Source organism: Crinia signifera, chromosome 3 (assembly GCF_055691185.1).
Source record: "Crinia signifera chromosome 3, ASM5569118v1, whole genome shotgun sequence".
NCBI classification, from domain to species: domain Eukaryota; kingdom Metazoa; phylum Chordata; class Amphibia; order Anura; family Myobatrachidae; genus Crinia; species Crinia signifera.
In genome coordinates, this window is record NC_139219.1 from 240,474,190 (window position 1) to 240,488,585 (window position 14,396).

At 41.4% G+C, this 14,396-nt stretch overlaps 2 protein-coding genes across 10 annotated transcripts in view; one reads left to right on the forward strand and one right to left on the reverse strand.

The window, feature by feature from the left end:
• The window catches only part of NLGN1 (neuroligin 1), a 966,435-nt gene that overhangs the window by 231,396 nt on the left and 720,643 nt on the right, over nucleotides 1-14,396 (reverse strand). The window lies entirely within an intron of this gene.
• Nucleotides 1-14,396, forward strand: part of LOC146064344 (acetyl-CoA carboxylase-like) — a 103,475-nt gene that overhangs the window by 50,005 nt on the left and 39,074 nt on the right. For both annotated transcript variants that reach the window (XM_083177728.1, XM_083177730.1), the window contains exons 5-8: nucleotides 6,953-7,062; nucleotides 7,490-7,571; nucleotides 8,637-8,735; nucleotides 12,907-13,013. In XM_083177728.1, coding sequence (XP_083033854.1) covers nucleotides 6,953-7,062; nucleotides 7,490-7,571; nucleotides 8,637-8,735; nucleotides 12,907-13,013 — 398 coding nt within the window. The remainder of the gene's footprint in view (nucleotides 1-6,952; nucleotides 7,063-7,489; nucleotides 7,572-8,636; nucleotides 8,736-12,906; nucleotides 13,014-14,396) is intronic.

A 14,396-nucleotide genomic window follows, 5' to 3' on the forward strand; every position in this document is an offset into this window, starting at 1 on the left:
AGAAACTTTTAATTAGAAATACTGCCAAACCAGATATTAAGCGCTTGCCATGGGTCAATCATTTTAACACTGCTAGCACGGAAATTAATAGAATTAGTAAAAACTTATGGCCCATTGTGCAAGCGGATCCCGACGTTGGCATTAATGCTACACGCATTATGTCTTGTTCTACTAGGGGGTGTAATATCCGTGACTGGGTGATGAAGGCTGATATTGCTCATCATTCTGCCTCGGAGTTTACTGCTTCCACTTTTTTGGGTATCGGAAAGGGTTGCTTTTGTGTCTAAATTGCCTGAGATGTCGATCTTTGGTTGCAGGTGATTGTTTTTGTCACCCATACAGTGGCAAACGTCATTTTATCCGACATCTTGTCACTTACACGACTCAGTATATAATATATATGATAACTTGCTCTTGTGGGCTAAGTTATGTCGGCAAAACCGACTGCACATTAATGATCTGCATGGCAGCCCACCGCTATGCTATTCGTTTGGCCCTGACATCTGGCTCGAGTGATCAGCCAGTTGCAAGGCACTTTATGGAGGCCGGTCACAACCTGTCGATGTTGCGTTACATGATCACTGACATTCGGGGGGGTGACCAGTCCCTGAAGCTGGTGCAATGTGAATCGAGATGGATTTTTCAGTAAAAACCCTGTCTCCTCACAGGCTCAATGAGCAGTTGGGTCTGCATGCGTTCCTTTAAACTGATGTGCTGTTTATGCTATGATAAACTTTTTCTGTTCCGCAGCTGGCTTCATTGCCTCTGTGTGCACATTGATTATGTTTGCTGTTATATATGACTGGTTGGTTATTACTATATATGACATTATGTTTCTATGCCATTTTGACTTGTTAAAGTTTTTAAACTTTGCGTGCGTCCGGTTGCTTAGGCAACCCGTCTGTGAGTTGAGTGACGTCGTCTATGATGCGTCCTCCTTCTGGCATGGACACCGGCAGCTGGCGGCACGTGTCCTTCGGTGGGGATATAAGGTAAATCTGTGTTTGTATCTCTGACATTGCCTGAAGACGGTGTGATTATTAAAAACATTGAAACGTTGCAGTTCTATAGCTTCTCGCTTCCATTTATTTGGCGTGCCGCCGCTACGAATTGCCAAAATATATGTATATATGTATGTATGTGTGTATGTATGTATGTATATGTATATATATATGTATGTATGTATATATATATATATATATATATATATATATATATATATATATATATATATATATATATATATATATATATATATATGTAAACAAAGAATGAGTGGCGCCACTTGTGTACCCTCAGTCCAGGCACCAGGTATCAATAGGCAATATCCCCTTCAATTCAGGGGTGTCAGCCAATCTTCAAGGGTAAAAGTAATGGTAAGTTACTTGGAGTAAAAAGTGTGCATTTAATAAATGAAGATGCGGCGACTGATTGCTCTAAAAATAGTAAATACTAAGTGTGCTGGTCCGCACTTTAGGAAACCAAATAAAATATCTTATAAAGGTGGTCTAAAACACGGTAAATGAAAATATCAATAAAAAAATCAATAAAAAAGTTTCTACTATGGATAAAAAATGTCAAGATGTGCGTATAAAAACATATACATTTATTTAAACAAAGTAGACAGCATGTTCCTTTAAAAAATATATATAGACAATTAAAAAATTAAAAAATATATTCTAACCAAAAATCGTATAAAGTGAGATAAAAGAGAGTAGCTTAACTTATAGAGATGAGACAGGAGGGCTAGTGAGTCCCAACGCGTTTCGTCCTTCTGACTTTATCAAGGGGTGCAAGTAGACTGAGGCCAGACCTATATTTATACTGATACATATCCTGTTTCTAGAGTGACATCACTTCCTGTCAATAATTAATTACATATTGAAAAACGGGATGAAAGACAATACCTGTAATTATCCCCTATGCCTTATAAGGTGGGGCGCTATATTGGTAATACAATAAAACAAACAGATTTCATATACATAAAGTAAGACTGCTAAAAAAGCTAAATTGTATGTGTGAGTGGCACTTCCGCGTGTTTTAGACCACCTTTATAAGATATTTTATTTGGTTTCCTAAAGTGCGGACCAGCACACTTAGTAAATATATATATATATATATATATATATATATATATATATATATATATATATATATATATATATATATATATATATATATATATATATATATATATATATATATATATATATATATATATATAGATTTCGAGATTCCGCACTCCCAGCCAGCTTTGAAAAATAATGTGGGGTGCTCCTTTAAGGCAACACAAATGTGTCCCAAATATAGAGCAGGGTAGGATTATTTGAATCCAATAAGGGCACTCACCAGCGTCTCATCATGTAAAATTTATTGGTACATTACCAGTCACAGAAAAGGATGTAGGTCTACGTTTCGGCCACCAGGTGGCCTTTCTCAAGACACACAGCAATTGACGTCTTCACAGCATGAGGGTCAGGATACCTGAGGGTATCCTGACCCTCATGCTGTGAAGACGTCAATTGCTGTGTGTCTTGAGAAAGGCCACCTGGTGGCCGAAACGTAGACCTACATCCTTTTCTGTGACTGGTAATGTACCAATAAATTTTACATGATGAGACGCTGGTGAGTGCCCTTATTGGATTCAAATAATCCTACCCCGCTATATATATATATAATATATATATATATATATATATATATATATATATATATATATATATATATATATATATATATATATATATATATATATATATATATATATTAGGTCGACTCGCAGGAAGGTCGACATGACTTAAGGTCGAATTTGCATAAAGGTCGACATGAAGGTCGACTGGTCATAAGGTCGACATGGGTTTTTCACTGTTTTTTGAGCCGACATGTGCCGACAGGCGGTATTTCATGCCCTACCATCCACTAGGGCGTGGTGGGAGAATAAAATAGCGGGCCGAGCGCAGCGAGGCACCGTGCCCGAAGCATTGCGAGCGGTGCGAGGGTCCGATTCTCATTGCCAACTGTGTCCATGTCGACTGGGTCGACATTCTGATAAAAAAACAGTGAAAAACCCATGTCGACCTTATGACCAGTCGACCTTCCTCATGTCGACCTTTATGCAAATTCGACCTTAAGTCATGTCGACCTTGGCCCATGTCGACCTTAAGTCAGGTCGACCTTCCTGCCAGTCGACCTAGTGGGGTCGACCTAATGACTGTAGACCTAAATGCAGTCTGACGAATGATCCCATTCCGTGTGTGTGTGTGTGTGTATGTATGTATGTATGTATGTATGTATGTATGTATGTATGTATGTATGTATGTGTAATACACAGGAGAAGGAGGCCGGCACTCAGGGCTGTGGGAAATGCCAAATAATAACTGGCTCCGATGCCCTCTTGCAAGAGGGTAAGGATCCTCCAGGGATATATAGCGGGAGTAAGCGGCACTCAGAGACTGTAGGAAGTGGTGAAATCCAATAGGAATATTTATTCCACGTGCAGGTAACAAAACGTTTCGGAGCTCACAGGCTCCGTCGTCAGTTGAGAGTAAGCACAAACATAAATGCAACAACAGTGTAGTATATAGGAGACTTACCCGCCCCCTGTGCGTCCCGTTCATGCTCTCCATCGGCGGCTTCCGGGTTGGCGCCGTCTCCGTGACGTCACTGGCGCAGGTTCGATGGTCGTGATGTTGACCTGCGCATCGTCACTGATGCGCGCTCCCGGCGGCCGGCTGTGGAGTCACGTGGGGCGGCTGTGCACTGAAAAGAAAAAGCAGAGTGGTATAACCATATTGTCTTGGTGCATGGTAACATAACCCTGACCAACCAATGCTGTGCAAAAACTAGTTTCCAAGTAAAAACTAAAACTTAAGGGAAACTTAAAAATGTGCAAAAAAAGAGAAACATACATTAAGCTGGGTTGTGATGGATAAGTGTGGTGAGATGCTGCCATCTACTGGGCAGATTATATATAAGACAAAAATACAAGACATGACTGAACAGACATGGTTAAAATAATGCAGACCGCATTAGGGGACTGTCCCTGCCACCTTTATCCGCAGGTAGACATGTGCCCAAGCAGAGGGCTATCCTATTGCCTATATGGGTCTGCTAAACAACAATGGGGAATATACTGAAGGGTATAAGAGATTCCCCAGTGTGGGAAGGGCACATGTATAGGTACATGCGCTGATATCGGAGTGTCAAAAAAAGGGGTATAAAAAGGATAATGTATAAAAGACCACACAAAGCCTGCCATAAAGGTGGGATCCCCTGGAAAGGAAAAGGTGACCATAGAGCGGGTAGGGGTTGGCCACCTGCTGAATGCGGAAGAGAACAACTAAGTCAGTCCTGAAAGGTGCCTACTGTATGTAAACCTGGGCCGGACCAATACGGCTGAGAGGGAGAATGAAAACAGGTCTTCATAAAAAGTTATGGAGGCTGAGATTCTCATTGAGCCCTCTGGGTTGTAGGGAGTCTAACTTGAAAATCCATTGGGATTCAAGCTGTAACAGCTTTCTAGATCTGTTGCCCCCTCTAACAGAGAATGGTACATGGTCCACTATCTTGTATCGCAGGGTCGACATGCCGTGTTTGAATGTGGCAAAGTGGCGAGCCACTGGCTGCTCACTTTTGCCTGAACTTAGGGCTGCGCGTATGGCACAACGGTGTTGGGCCATTCTGACCTTGAAAGTACAATCAGTTTTCACCACATAATACAGGCCGCAGGGGCAGATGATCACATATACAATAAATTTAGATGTACATGTCAAGGGCCAGCGTATTTTGAATTTTTGCCCAGTGTGGGGATGCTGGATAATGGTACTGGGTGTAAGGGAGCTGCACGTGGTGCATCCCAGGCAACGATAGCACCCATTGGCCCGTTGTCTGGTGCCTGGTGGCTGGGAGTGAAACGTTGTAATATCCAATTTTACCAATCGATCTTTCAGATTACTGCTGCGTTTATAGCTTGGCAATAATCTGGTGGTTTTAAGGCTTTTAAGATCTGGATCGGACGTAATTATGGGCCACCAGCTTTTTGCAAGTTTGGTGGTAGTCAGACTGGAGGTGCTGTATTCGTTGACCCAAGGTAGCGCTGGGGTTTGCATTTTTTTGGGCTGATTATCAGTGATCATGGCCAATCTATCCTGTGCCAGCGCCCTATCCTTGGCCTTGGTGAGGTTGGCCCTGGGATACCCACATTGTATAAACTTATGCAGCATTTCATCCAGTTGCTGTAAACGCAATTGGGGGTCAGAGGTAATTCTGCATACGCGCAGGAACTGCGAATATGGCAGTCCTTCCACAGTGGAACGGGGGTGAAAGCTGTTATGATGGAGTATGGTATTCCGATCAGTTGGCTTGATGTAAAGTGCAGTGTGTATCTGCTCCTGCGCTATACTGATGTTCACGTCCAGGAAATGAATCTCTTGTGGACTAGATGTTAATGACAATTTAATTGGATGGTCAGAGGCATTTTGTGCTGTAATGAGGACCTCTAGAGGAGTGACGGGCCCGTTCCATATAATAAGCAGATCATCAATATACCGAGTATACAGGTCTAAATGTCTGCGTATGGGTTCCTCACGCAGAAAGAGACCCTGTTCAACCTCCCACATGTAGGCATTTGCAAAGGACGGGGCGACGGAAGAACCCATCGCACACCCCGTCCTTTGCAAATAAAACCTACCATCAAACAAGAAGAAATTATGCTTGAGGGTGTATTCCAACAACTCCATAAAGAACACAGGGTCCGGACCATTGTATAGTGGGTTGTTGGTGATAAGATTACCAACTGCCCGGAGACCATCTGAATGCGGTATGCACGTGTACAAGCTAGACACATCTAGCGTTGCTAACACGGTATCCTTAGCAACATGCTCATAGGTGGATAGGATACCAAGCAAGGCATTGGTGTCCTTAAGGTAGGTAGGTAATGCCTGTATGCAAGGTTGTAAGTAACTATCAAGAAAGATGGAGATAGGCTCACACAGCGACCCCCTGGCAGAGATGATGGGTCTCCCAGGGGGGGCGCTGCGTGTCCTTATGGATCTTGGGTATAGTATAAAAAATGGGCACCACTGGGTATTCCACCGTGAGCTTTTTACAAATGGTGTTGGTGATGGTGTTGCTATTGACTGCCCGTGACAACAAAGTGTCCAGGGATTTCTTATGGTTACCGGTAGGGTCCTGTGCCAACAAAGAATATGTGCAGGTATCGTTAAGTAAACGATAACACTCTTCAATGTACATACAGGTGTCCATGACCACTATGGCCCCGCCCTTGTCGGCCCCTCTGATGATGATTTATTTTCTGCTACTGAGCTCAGTGAGAGCTGTGCGCTCCGAAGCAGACAGGTTGGGGTGTACCTGGGGGGGGGGGGGGTCAGGTAGAGCACAGTCCAGCAAACGATGTTACCTGCACATGGAATAAATATTCCTATTGGATTTCACCACTTCCTACAGTCTCTGAGTGCCGCTTACTCCATATATATATATATAATTTTTTTTTTTTACATTTTATAGTATTATGCCTTGTGGTACCTAGCCCTCAGTGTTTTTACTATTACAACCATATGTATAATGTTTCATGGACATTGGTGTCTTGTGTGAATAAAATGCTCATTTAATGCACCATGAAGCACCCCTTCTTATCTTCCTCGATCTAGATTGTTCCCTCCATGGATCCTGGGGCTTATCCTACTAATGAATGGAACTGTAGCCAGGAAAGGAGTTGGACTTTGGTGATATTAACCCTTCGTGCCCCACAAGGACTTTGTTTGATGGGATTGTGCTATTCCCATCTCCTTTTTTTTTTTTTTTTGTCTGGACTCCTCCAAAATGGTTCTTAACTTGAGATATGGGTCTGTAATTTGAAATGTTCATATATCTCACTGTCTATAGGTGGTTTGTAATCTATAGCCTTTAAACAATCCCCTTTTTTGATTTACAGAATATATAAAGATGGCTGATCATTATGTACCTGTACCCGGAGGGCCAAACAACAACAATTATGCAAATGTAGAGCTTATCCTTGATATTGCTAAAAGGATTCCAGTACAGGTAATATAGCCATGCCAATATGTGTGTGTTAGGTTTTGTTTTTAATTGAAAGTGAAAGATGCTGTGTTTTTTTTGTTTTGTTGGAATATGTGACCTGCTGGATGGGTCTGAAAACTGTTATTTGCAGCCACCACTATGCAGAAATTTTTCAAAATTCATCTACTAAGGGGATGAAATCTGGTAAATTGTTCCACCCAGCAAACCTTTGCCCGGTTGCAACAAGGTACATCAATTAGTCTTTACTTAATTTGTTAAATCAAAGATGATGATTCAATAAAAGATAAGTTGTAGATCTTATATAAAATGCTAATTTGTGTCATTATCCAACCTATAATCCTGAAGAAGTTTGAAGACCGGGCATATACAATTGATTTGGCTCATTGTTCTAATGATTGGAAAACATACATTATTTTTTGTTCTCTTACAGGCTGTATGGGCTGGATGGGGTCATGCATCAGAAAATCCTAAACTTCCTGAACTTCTCCACAAAAATGGCATTGCTTTTATGGGTAAGAATTTGCAACCGAACCTGTTTTTAGAAGATAAGGAAAAAAAAAACCTCCTCTCCTATGAAGTCCACATGCAAGCCCGTATTCACACTTTTTTGTGTTGCCCGATTCTGAGTTAGAATTGAAACCAGATTTAAAATTGTAAAGCTGAAAGACCTTCAAAGTTCCTGGAAGGAAAAATGCATTGCAGAAAATTAAAATGGCTATTGGTGATAATTTGAATTGGTACTAGTAAAAAAAAAAAATATCTATATTTTGGTACTTGTTTCCTAGCACGGCGCCCCCGCTTTTCAGTCGTATGGCATCTTATGCATTGTATCACATCGCATGCCATATAGCCGCAGGTAATGCGATGCGATTTAAGCACCCTATACGATTTTAAATTGTATAAGCACCCTAATGGGTGCTTACAATGTTAATTGCAACCCCACGCCACCCCCAATATCAACGGCAACCCGAAGCGTGGCGAGCGCAGCGGTACGCGTCCTCCGACCTTTTCATACCCCCACTATCCACGTCGTTGTGGAGTCTATTTTATATAGTGAGGCGAGCGCACACGTATTACTTTACATGTATTCCGCGTCCCCTCGCGGGGCTCGCTGCGCTCGCCAAGCTTCGGGCTCACTGCGCTCGCCACACTATCTATAGTCAACTCCACTCCGAAGTGGATAGTGGGGGTATGAAAAGGTCGGAGGACGCGTACCGCCACCCATCGCGGGCACACTGCGCTCGCCACGCTTCGGGTTGGCGTTGATAGTGGGTTTGCATTTAACATTGTAAGCACCCATTCGGGTGCTTATACAGTTTAAAATCGTATAGGGGGTCCATTTAACATTAAAAACACCAATTAAGGTGCTTATACAATTTTAAATCATATTCCATTGTAATGGCATACAATGCGATGGTATAAGATTTAAAATTGTATAATATCGGCTGCCATCGCGTAGCATCGCATACCATTGTATGGCTTATGGTATACGATGCGATGGGCGCCGTGCTAGGAAACAAGTACCTATATTTTTATAAGGTACATGTACTTACCTTTTTGCCCCAATCTTCTTACAGGTCCACCTAGTCAAGCAATGTGGGCTTTGGGAGATAAAATTGCTTCCTCAATTGTAGCCCAAACAGCTGGAATTCCAACTCTTCCCTGGAGCGGCAGTGGTAAGAACTTTTTCAATGCAGTGGTCCTCACTCACACCAAACCTATTTTAAATAAACTTTTACACGTTTTATAATTGTTTATAAGAGATTGTTTGCTGCTCCATGTTTACGATAAATATACTTCTTTAATGCCTGGTTGCAATTGGTGTATATTTGTAATTTATTGCATTGATATTGATTTGTATGGAGATCTGCATAACCTTGTTTATACTATAGTATATTTTCTCCAGCATTCCTTGAGCTCTTGGCTAATATTTACCCTATTGGACCTCCCACTATGCATTATAATGCTTGTATCCCCAGATGTCTTTCTCAACTAAAAATTGGTACAACCCTTCCTTTATATATATATATATATATATATATATATATATATATATATATATATATATATATATATATATATATATATATATATTAAGTGAACCAGCCATCACAAACTTTTCTGGCAGATGATTCCAGATCTTAACTGCTCTAACTGAGAAAACCCCTTTTTGTTATTATAAACCCATAGTTTGTTTTACAATAATTTATTGCCAAAAATCAACATATTTTTTTAAACTTTTTTTTTTTTTTTTTAAACAGTGAGCTGAACAAATAAGAACATACATGACTGAGTAAAACACTGATCAATGGCTGGGTGCAGAATCGCCATCGATGGCGTCTGCACCGATGGCCACCCCTAGCAGCAGCAGCCCTTTCTTTCACTTGCAGTCGTAGCACTGTAAAACTCAGTATCGAGAGTTAGAACATCTCAGCTGCCACAGGTGGCAGTGCTGAGCTCCGGCAAATGCATTGTAATGAATAACAAAACTAAGTAAAAGAATGACGGTTCACCTTTTGGGATCTGTGGCTCACTCACTCTTTTTTATGGGTTCAGTCCTAAAGATCTGCTTTGTTTGTGAACGACCCATCTTTACTGCATAGACCTCATGGTAAACCAAGCACCTAATAGTTCTCTGTATTTGCCCTTGATGTATTTATAGATATTTATCACTTCCACTTTTTAAATGCCCTTTATTCCAATGTAAACATTCCTAGCCTGCTAACTGTTCCTCTTTGCTGCATAGGGCGGAATTCAATGTGAATACCTGCGAGGTGCAGCGAATCCTTTTTAGGACTCGCTGCACATTCGCCACGTTCCGGAGCCTCGCCGGCTCCGGTATTCAACGAGTCAGGGGCTCGCTGCCCCTGGCACAGGCTGCCCCCCGGGGGTGCCAGCAGGGGACCGCGTATATTCACTACACCAGATCGTAACGATCGGGTGCAGTGAATATATGAATATGTAATGAGCGGCTCGGCTCCGGCGCCCCCTGCTGGCTGCATATATATATATATATATATATATATTTTTTTTTTATTAAATATATATTCATGTGCTTACAGCACATGAATAAAAATAGCATGCCCCTCCTCAGAATAAAATTCCTTACTCGGTGAATCATGGTGAAAAAAACCTTCAAATGTATTCGCCATGTGGTCATTGAATAGGGTGATTCATCGTTTTAGTCAAAAATTCGCCAAACAGCACAAATTCGCCATAAAAACATGGCGAATCAGGCTCATTGAATACCGCCCATTGTAGGATCTATATCACTTTTTAGGATATAAAAAGTTATGTTGTTCATTTTGTATTCCCATTATCCAAGTGTTTTATTTAGTTTTTTGGGGGGTTTGTATCTGTGTATGTTCATATATAGAACATCAGAGTCCAAGAAGTTACAATCTAAAAATTGTGAAATGTACTGTTCTAAATGTCTGAACACGGTGCTGCCTCGTCGCTTGCACCATTGGTCATACATTGCTGTCTCCACCAGGTGTCCCAACACCCAATGGAGGCAGCGCCATCTCCACAGTGAGTATTTCTGGGGCAAAAATCAAACCAAAGCACACCCTGGGAGGTGTGCCATGCCCTAGAACAACTTTCCACTAAAGGGGGTTAAAGGACGGTTAAGAAATCTAACAAAGCAATGCGGAAGGCAAGTTAGGATCTTGGTTGCATAGGGAGAGGAATCCGCCGAAATAAATAATAATTCCACTGTATAGGTTATTGAATACCCTCCAGAAATGAACACCTTATTATACAGGAGGCCATACCAATGTATGCTGATATTTCCAACGGTTGGAAATATTGGCACTTTTCGACAAGAAAAGGTTGAATGTACATTCGACAGAAACCACTAAATTTTAGTGGTGAATTGAGAAATAACAGAATTATTATATATAAAAGAGAAAAGTAAAAAAATATATATAAATGAATTTATGGTTCAGCTGCAGTCATCCTATGTGTACCAATGCAGGTACCCTACAACTGTCTATCACCTGAACCAATGAAGGTGCAGGCCACAAACAGATACAATTGAAAACAGAACAAATGGAGTCACTGCGCTATTATTTTGTTCAAAAATGCACCATGGATGAAGTCACTTCACACACGCATTTTCATTAATTTTGGTTGGTAGTTTTATGTATATTTATTTTCTTAAAAAAGAACATATATAAAGACAATACAATTTTATAGGCGGCCACCTACAACTTTACAATATAGTACAGTCAAACAGCAGATAAATATTCCTGTTATTTATAAAAGAATTATGCAGTAAAAAGATTTTGAGCCTTCAAATATATAAAGATACGCAGTCCATTTGTCTATGGAATGGAAACACTTGGTTCTTTTGCAAGAATGTTTGCGTTTGCAGGGCGCTAATAGCCCTTGCCTTCAGATGCAGTCCCTTTAGTTGAAATATAATTCGGGACCTACAGCGTCTGTGGTAAGTTTGTGATAAATATTTAGTAACTGGTAGCAGCGCACAGTGGCGCGTTTCTCACATGCACACAATGTGCGCTTTGGTCCCAGCCGATACGGAGTGTCCCTCCGGTGAGCGGGGGGGGGGGGGACATGCCGTGGAGATGTTAGAGCTGGCGTATCACTCACCCACGTGGTTGGTCCGGATGGCTAGCGCTGCTCTCAACTGCGCTGCCGTTTCTCCCCAGTCTCACCGGAGTTCTCCTAGCGGCTTTCAGGTGTGTGGTGACGTCGGATCTGTTCCGCTCTCTCACCAGATGTAGTGGTGCCAATGTAGATTATGCACGGGAGGCTTGTAGATCCGGAATAAATGATGTCTGGGCAAATAATTCCAGAAAGGCTGTTTAGCTGGGTAGAACATTAACGAGTTTCGCCCCATCAGAGGGCTTTTTCAATGTACATTCGACCTATTCAATCTATCCAACTGTTGGGTTGGCGTAAAACTTGCTGATCCTTGTGTATTTTGTTAAATCGCTTTAGATTCTACAATTTAGCTTCATTTTTCACTCTTAACAAAGTTGAATCTGCATAGACAAAAATGTGTCCGAAATTGAGAAGGTATGTGTGTTGATATTACCGACTGTTGGAAGTATCGGTATACATGGTTATTGTCCCTATATCTGCAAATCCTATAAATACTTTAAGGCCCGTAGAAAGAAGTCACAAAATTTACCTGTAAACCGTAAAAGAACTTAATATATATATAGTTTGGGGAATAGGAAGGGTGGGCATAATTAAAACTTTGAATACATCAACAAGCTACAGGGTGATTTAAGTAAAAAGTATTAGAACACAAGTGCATGCGCTGAAACTTGAAAGAGAGAAGTATGGGGTAGACATTGAACCAAGGATCAAAAAGAGTTAGGCAGTGGTAGCCAACTCAAGTCCTTGAGAGTTACCAACATTTCACATTTTCCAGATGACCTAGCTGCTGCAAAGGTGCACTCATTACTCACTAATACATTTTATTAGATCCACAGGTGGAGCTAATTACTTCACTTGTGATTCTGTGAGGAGTTCTGGAAAACAATAACTGTTGGTACAGTAGCTCTCGAGGACTGTAGTTGGCTACCCCAGGGGTTGGAAGTTACAAAAAAGGGGTAGTTTGTATGTTAACAAATTGTTTATGTAAGATTGCAGTTATCTATTTAATTGGTATATTTTATATTTTTATTTTAACTATGCTATAATTCTGCCAATATATTTATTTGAAACCTACTTTATGCTGCAATCTTTTTTTGCTTCTGTAGTCTTGGTCTTCAATCTTAAGTTAAGGTTTAAAAATGCTCTGTATAATTGTTGCTATTTAATGCTGAAGAGTTGCCAAGTAAACAATACTTTATTTAAAACCTCTTTCTGTTGCAGGTCTTAAAGTGGATTGGCAGGAAAGTGATCTAAAAAAGCGCCTTTTAAGTGTACCACAAGAGGTTTATATGAAGGGCTATGTGATAGATGTAGATGATGGGTTAAAGGTAGGCCAATATCTAATGTTTACATATCTGTTCAGAATAAGCAGGTAATATACAGTATATATGTGGCTTATTTAACATTGCATTTTGGAGTTTGTAATTACACACATTATTTCAGGTTTTTATAATGCAGAACTCCAATGTTTTTGAGTTATTAAAAATATAAACACTAAACTTTTTTTTTCTCTACATGATGCCAAAGTATTTATCTGTCCAATCTATCTACAGGAATAGGACCCTGGAAATATTTGGGAGCAAAGGACATTCCAAAAGCTGTAAAATAATGGTCAATGAAACAAACTGTTTAAACCAAACCAATATAACAATTTTTTCTAAGCAATTGTTTTGGTCTGTTTTCCAGTATTTGGGAGAAAAAGATGATTTGTAATTTGCTTATATACATTTCCAGATCTTTATTCCCACTAGACAGATTGAACGGAAATCTTTTGTGTGTGTGTGTATGTATATCCAGCTTAAGATAGAACAACAATTCTGATTTTTGAATGCCATATGAGCAGGAGTCCAGTAGATCCGAGGTTCATTCTGCTGTGGCCGACTCCCAGGATCCTGGGAGTCGGCCACAGCAGATCATCCAGCACCTGAGGGAAGAATTGTCAGAATTATATACATTTGTAATTACAACAAAGACGCGATGCCCCCGATTTCCCATTGAAATGCATTGAAAAAAGTCAAAATCGGGTCGGTCGCATCGCAGGCGGCTAAAAAAGGCTTAAATGGTCCAGACGCGATGCCCCCGATTTCCCATAGGGAACAATGTTAAATGCCTCAATTTACCCAAATCATCATAGGGAACAATGGTAAATGGGCCAGAAACCCCCCAAAACACCCCTGAACAGTGAAATGGCCCCCCAAAATTAGTTTACGCCACCCCACGATCAACGTGAACCCGAAGCGTGGCGAGCGCAGCGGTACGCGTCCTCCGACCTTTTCATACCCCCACTATCCACGTCGGCGTGGAGTTGAGAATAGAATAGTGTTGCGAGCGCACGCGGATACCTTCACAGGTAAACGCGTCCCTTCGCGGGCTTCACAGGTATCCGCGTCCCCTCGCGGGGCACGCTGCGATCGCCACGCTTCGGGCTCGGTGGCTCTCTGCGCTCGCCACACTATTCTATTCTCAACTCCACGCCGACGTGGATAGTGGGGGTATGAGAAGGTCGGAGGACGCGTACCGCCGCCCCTCGCGGGCTCGCTGCGCTCGCCACGCTTCGGGTTCACGTTGATTGTGGGGTGGCGTAAACTAATTTTGGGGGGCCATTTCACTGTTCAGGGGTGTTTTTGGGGGGTTCTGGACCATTTACCATTGTTCCCTATGATGATTTGGGTAAATTGAGGCATTTAACATTGTTCCCTATGGGAAATCGC